At 55.0% G+C, this 7,051-nt stretch overlaps 1 protein-coding gene across 1 annotated transcript in view; it reads right to left on the bottom strand.

The window, feature by feature from the left end:
* The window catches only part of LOC308511017 (arylsulfatase F-like), a gene marked incomplete at both ends in the record, with an annotated part of 33,989 nt that overhangs the window by 12,187 nt on the left and 14,751 nt on the right, over positions 1 to 7,051 (bottom strand). The window contains 2 exons of the mRNA XM_081081027.1: positions 265 to 386; positions 4,166 to 4,328. Coding sequence (XP_080937153.1) covers positions 265 to 386; positions 4,166 to 4,328 — 285 coding nt within the window. The remainder of the gene's footprint in view (positions 1 to 264; positions 387 to 4,165; positions 4,329 to 7,051) is intronic.

Below are 7,051 nucleotides of genomic sequence, written 5' to 3' on the forward strand. Positions count from 1 at the left end.
CCCTTCTTCTTTGAAATCGATAAAAAAAATTATATTTAAAAAGGTTATAAAAAAGAGAGCATGTCTCAAAGTTGATATTTCTGAACGTGGTCTCTCTGTCTTTCTGAAGGAGAGCAATTCTTAGAAACTTCCCAGAGAAGGCATTCTCAGCGCTGACGCTAGACGCAGAGGACTGGACTCGAGGTATAAAAATGAGGAAGTCGCCGAGACTACGGGGACCCCACTCTGGGCATCTGTTGGGCTCACGGGCGGGGGTACACTTACTGTCCTTGGGGCGCCAACGGGCGGCGTGGAGGAACCGACTGCAGTAGTGAAACAGGAACTCGTGCTCTGAACGCTGGGTCTCGCCCTGAAGCAATGGCAGGAGGTTCCGGCCGTCAATCACCCTGTAGAGTGTAGACACCCAGGAAGAAGGTGAGGCAAAGGCATTTGGTCATGGGGCTGTTGGAAGGATGCTCAGCGCATCCCATGACCTTCCGTGACCTTCCGTGGGCCCGGAGAACAGTGTGCTGAGCGGGCGGGAACAGCCATTGCCCCAAAGTCAACCAACGCACCCCGTGAATATCTCGGACAATTATTTTTTATGACTCCGGTTGGCTTAGGAACTTAAAAATTACATCGTCACTAACACTATTGTCTTTATTTTATTTTATGTGTTGATTGGTTTCAAAAGGAAGGGAGATGGAGAGAGAGATAGAAATATCAACGATGAGATAGAATCATGAGATAGAATCAATGATGAGATAGAATCTATCAGTGATGAGAGAGAATCATGGATCGGCTGCCTCCTGCACGCCCCCTACTGGGGATGGAGCCCACAACCCAGGCGTGTGCCCCTTTATTGGAATTGAACCTGGGACCTGTCCGTCCATAGGCCGATGCTCTACCCACTGAGCCAAACCAGCGAGGGCTGAATGGATCTTTCAGTCAGCTTGATAAATGCTGTTGTAAGTAGGGGGCGCTATCCAGTTATTTTAGAGGAACTCTCCGTGAATTCTATTACTGGCTGACACCGATGTTAAAAAATGGGAGAGGTCTCTTTTTGATTCTAATGAGCTTGGGTTCACACTTTCCTTCAAATGTAGATTATCTTTATTATATAAAGAAGGAAACATTAGCCAGGCCGGTGTGGCTCAGTGGTTGAGCATTGATCTGTAAACCAGGAGGTCATGGTTCGATTCCCGGTCAAGGGCACGTGCCCGGGTTACGGGCTTGATCCCCAGTAGGGGGCGTGCAGGAGGCGGCCGATCCATGATCCTCTCTCATCATGGACGTTTCTATCTCTCTCTCTCTTCCTCTCCCTTCCTCTCTGAAATCAATAAAATATATATTTTTAAAAAAGAAAGATATATTAACATAACTCTTTGGGCTTAGAAGGGTGAGGTGAAAGTCGGTTGAATCTACTGAAGTCCCTTTTAGAGCTGTTATCAAGGAATAATTAGAAAACCTACCTAGGTCAACAGCGACCAGAGAGAGGAAGGCAATATAATGACATTGGAAATATTTGTGAGAGAGTTCAAAATATCCACCGAAGGTCTGGCCTTCACCCCAGCCTTCTGGACCTGGGACACCAGACAGTAGGGAATTATTCTTCCTCTTATGTGGATGAGTGAGTTTGATTGGCCATATTCCCACCTCCAAGCCTTCCTGTCTCTATCTTCCTCCCAAATAAAGACTACAAAGTGACGAAGATGGGCCATCCTATCTAATAAAGAGGGAATATGCTAATTGACCATCACACCATCGCAAAGATGGCGGCGTCCACAGCCAATAAGGAGGGAATATGGTAATTGACTGCCATGCCCTCAAAGATGGTGGTGCCCACAGCCATAAGATGGCCGGCAGGGGAGGGCAGTTGGGGGCGATCAGGCAGGCAGGGGAAGGCAGTTGGGGGCGACCAGGTCTGCAGGGGAGGGCAGTTGGGGGCGGTCAGGCCAGCAGGGGAGGGCAGTTAGGGGCGATCAGGCTGGCAGGGGAGGGCAGTTGGGGGTGATCGGGCCAGCTGGGTAGGGCAGTTGGGGGCGATCAGGCCTGCAGGGGAGGGCAGTTGGGGGTGATCGGGCCAGCTGGGTAGGGCAGTTGGGGGCGATCAGGCCTGCAGGGGAGGGCAGTTGGGGGCGGTCAGGCCAGCAGGGGAGGGCAGTTGGGGGTGATCGGGCCAGCTGGGTAGGGCAGTTGGGGGCGATCAGGCCTGCAGGGGAAGGCAGTTGGGGGTGATCAGGCCGGCAGGGGAGGGTAGTTGGGGGCGATCAGGCCGGCAGGGGAGGGCAGTTGGGGGTGATCAGGCCAGCAGGGGAGGGTAGTTGGGGGCGATCAGGCCGGCAGGGGAGGGCAGTTGGGGGTGATCGGGCCAGCTGGGTAGGGCAGTTGGGGGCGATCAGGCCTGCAGGGGAGGGCAGTTGGGGGTGATCGGGCCAGCTGGGTAGGGCAGTTGGGGGCGATCAGGCCTGCAGGGGAGGGCAGTTGGGGGCGGTCAGGCCAGCAGGGGAGGGCAGTTGGGGGTGATCGGGCCAGCTGGGTAGGGCAGTTGGGGGCGATCAGGCCTGCAGGGGAAGGCAGTTGGGGGTGATCAGGCCGGCAGGGGAGGGTAGTTGGGGGCGATCAGGCCGGCAGGGGAGGGCAGTTGGGGGTGATCAGGCCAGCAGGGGAGGGTAGTTGGGGGCGATCAGGCCGGCAGGGGAGGGCAGTTGGGGGTGATCAGGCCTGCAGGGGAAGGCAGTTGGGGGTGATCAGGCCTGCAGGGGAGGGCAGTTGGGGGCGATCAGGCCAGCAGGGGAGGGTAGTTGGGGGCGATCAGGCCTGCAGGGGAAGGCAGTTGGGGGTGATCAGGCCTGCAGGGGAGGGCAGTTGGGGGCGATCAGGCCAGCAGGGGAGGGTAGTTGGGGGCGATCAGGCTGGCAGGGGAGGGCAGTTGGAGGGCGACCAGGCCGGCAGGGGAGGGCAGTTGGGGGTGACCAGGCCTGTAGGGGAGGGCAGTTGGGGGCGACCAGGCCAGCAGGGGAGGGCAGTTGGGGGTGATCAGGCCTGCAGGGGAGGGCAGTTGGGGGCAATCAGGCCAGCAGGGAAGGGTAGTTGGGGGCGATCAGGCCTGCAGGGGAGGGCAGTTGGGGGCGGTCAGGCCAGCAGGGGAGGGCAGTTGGGGGTGATCGGGCCAGCTGGGTAGGGCAGTTGGGGGCGATCAGGCCTGCAGGGGAAGGCAGTTGGGGGTGATCAGGCCGGCAGGGGAGGGTAGTTGGGGGCGATCAGGCCGGCAGGGGAGGGCAGTTGGGGGTGATCAGGCCAGCAGGGGAGGGTAGTTGGGGGCGATCAGGCCGGCAGGGGAGGGCAGTTGGGGGTGATCAGGCCTGCAGGGGAAGGCAGTTGGGGGTGATCAGGCCTGCAGGGGAGGGCAGTTGGGGGCGATCAGGCCAGCAGGGGAGGGTAGTTGGGGGCGATCAGGCCAGCAGGGGAGGGTAGTTGGGGGCGATCAGGCCGGCAGGGGAGGGCAGTTGGGGGTGATCAGGCCTGCAGGGGAAGGCAGTTGGGGGTGATCAGGCCTGCAGGGGAGGGCAGTTGGGGGCGATCAGGCCAGCAGGGGAGGGCAGTTGGAGGGCGACCAGGCCGGCAGGGGAGGGCAGTTGGGGGTGACCAGGCCTGTAGGGGAGGGCAGTTGGGGGCGACCAGGCCAGCAGGGGAGGGCAGTTGGGGGTGATCAGGCCTGCAGGGGAGGGCAGTTGGGGGCAATCAGGCCAGCAGCGAAGGGTAGTTGGGGGCGACCAGGCCAGCAGAGGAGGGCAGTTGGGGGTGATCGGGCCAGCAGGGGAGGGCAGTTGGGGGTGATCGGGACAGCTGGGGAGGGCAGTTATGCGTCCATTGGGCTGGCAAGCGAGTGGTTAGGGGCAATCAGGAAGGCAGGCAGGCGTGCCGTTGGGAGCCAGCAGTCCCAGATTGTGAGAGGGATGTCCGACTGCTGGCTTAGGCCCATGCACCGGGCCTCTCGTAGAACTACAACATTGATGCCCGGCGTATGAGTAGCAGTCAATAGACTTAGCCTGAGACAAAGGCGGAAATTATCTGGGTTCCGCGGAGAAAGTGTACCCATTAGGATAGATTTTATCTCCCTGGACCTGAATCTCCTCAAGACAAAGGTAGAGAGAAGCTCCGTGAACAGATTACATGACGTCACCTGTCCTGAGGGACGATGCCTCCCGTCATCGCTGCTACCGTTGGCAAGATATCCATCAGGCTGGTAGGTTCATCAATGACGTTTCCGGCGGGCAATTTTCCGGGCCATCGGAAAAGTCCCGGCACTCGGATCCCGCCTTCCCAGCCGGCTGTGCCTTTCCCTCCTATGGGGCAAAGCAATGAAGTTGCAGTTAAAATAATGACTGATATAAGAGTATTTAAAAATGTCAATCACCCTCAATAAAGTCCATCTCTGCTCAGGGCCCACCATGGGCAGACACCTGACCTGATGGGGTCAGGGGTACAAGCCCATGGAACTCTATTTTCTTGGGCTGCTCATGGGTTCTTGCCCAAAGGTACTTTCTCAAGGAAGGGCAGTTAGGGGACGATCAGGCCAGTGGGGGAAGTTAGTTAGGGGTGATTTTGTTTAAAATAGCAGACATACCCCTCCCAGAATCCTTTCTGCTCTATTTTTCTCCATCCTTCTCTGCTGTACCTTTCTGCGGGATTTAACTCGCCTCTAAGGTATGACACTAGAGACCTGGTGCACAGATTCATGCACAGGTGGGGTCCCTCGGCCTGGCCTGTGGGGATTGGCCCATAACCGGCTCTCCGACATCCCCCAAGGGGTCCTGGATTGCGGTAGAGCAGTTTGCGGGTGACGCACCCCACAATCAGTCTCCCTCCTCTCTGGTTCTGGGTGTGTCACCCGAGAATCACAGCTGCCAAGTCACCACAGCTCCACAGCTCCTGCATTGAGCGTCTGCCCCCTGGTGGTCAGTGCGTGTCATAGCTACTGGTCGAATGGTTGAATGGTCAGCTGGTTGCTTAGGCTTTTATATAGATAGATAGATAATTTACATATTCTTATTGTTTTTCCTGGCGTGCCTCTTACCACGAAGGTGGAAAACTGTGTCTGATTTGTTCCCTGCTGAGTCCAGCATGCTGAAAAGTAATTGGATCAATGATAGGAGGACTTATAATCAGGTAGATAAAGCACCTGAATTAATCTAAAAAATAATCCTATTATTTTACATCTTAGAAAAAATGTACTTATGGGAAGAGGGGGTTAAGTTTTTCTTAAGTTTTCTTTGCAAGGCCTGTGGGAAGCGATGAGGGAGGTGACTCAGCTGTGAATCCAGCAAGGAGACCTGATACCCAGGGTCAGGCCAACCCACCAGGAGTCAAAACATCATCTCGTCCACATCATCTCACCCACATCATCTCACCGACATTGTCTCACCAACATCATCTCGTCCACATCATCTCGTCCACATCATCTCACCCACATTGTCTCGTCCACATCATCTCACCCACATCATCTCACCCACATCATCTCACCCACATCATCTCACCCACATCATCTCACCCACATCATCTTGTCCACATCATCTCGCCCACATCTCACCCACATCATCTCACACACATCATCTCACACACATCATCTCGTCCACATCATCTCGTCCACATCATCTCGTCCACATCATCTCGCCCACATCATCTCACCCACATCATCTCACACACATCATCTCACACACATCATCTCACACACATCATCTCACACACATCATCTCGTCCACATCATCTCGCCCACATCATCTCGCCCACATCCTCTCACCCACATCATCTCGCCCACATCATCTCACCCACATCATCTCACACACATCATCTCACACACATCATCTCACACACATCATCTCACACACATCATCTCGCCCACATCATCTCACCCACATCATCTCACCCACATCATCTCGTCCACATCATCTCGCCCACATCTCACCCACATCATCTCACACACATCATCTCACACACATCATCTCGTCCACATCATCTCGCCCACATCCTCTCACCCACATCATCTCACCCACATCATCTCCTCCACATCATCTCACCCACATCATCTCGTCCACATCATCTCACCCACATCATCTCACCCACATCATCTCACCCACATCATCTCAACCACATCATCTCACCCACATCATCTCGCCCACATCATCTCACCCACATCATCTTGTCCACATCATCTTGTCCACATCATCTCACACACACCGTCTCAACCACATCATCTTGTCCACATCATCTCACCCACAGCATTTCACCCACATCATCTCACCCACATCATCTCACCCACATCATCTCATCACCTGATGACTGAGAACAATAACTGATGTCTTCCTTCCCCCAGGGTTACACATAGCTGCATTCCATTCCCAGCCTCACCCTAGCCCCTTCCCCTTTATAATACTGTCCCCCGAATCATGCTGGAAGACACAACTTTTTGCTTGTCTTCTTGGTGGGCTGGCCTTCTCAATAAATGCCTTGTAGGATTCAACCCTACTTTCCTTATTGGACACAGCGACAGGAAGCCTGAGCCCACACAGGGGTTTCCAGGTAACATGAATTGTATGCATAGATGCTGACTTATTATTTCTCTATAAACCCAGAAATTTATTGGGAAAGGAAGCACCCGGTCACCAATGGACACCAGGATGACTAGCATACACCAGAATTTTCTTGACCCAACGAGGAGGAATGGCCATCGTACTGTGCAAATGGATTCTTATGATTTCATGGGTGGATGAGAAGAAAAGAGATTTGATGGACAGTAACCTCACAGGATTGTCCTATATCATAAAGAGGCAATATGCAAATTGACCATCATGCCCTCACAATACATGGCCACCCCCATGTGGTCTCAAGACGGCTGCCAGGGGAGGGCAGTTGTGGGCAATCAGGCCAGCAGGCGAGGGCAGTTAGGGGCGACCAGGCTGGCAGAGGAGGGCAGTTGGGGGCAATTGGGCTGGCAGGGGAGCAGTTAGGCATTGATCAGGTTGGCAGGGGAGTAGCTAGGCGTGATCAGGCTGGCAGGCAGGGGAGCAGT

The sequence above is a fragment of the Myotis nattereri genome (genome assembly GCF_964212035.1).
Source record: "Myotis nattereri genome assembly, chromosome: X".
NCBI classification, from domain to species: Eukaryota; Metazoa; Chordata; class Mammalia; order Chiroptera; family Vespertilionidae; genus Myotis; species Myotis nattereri.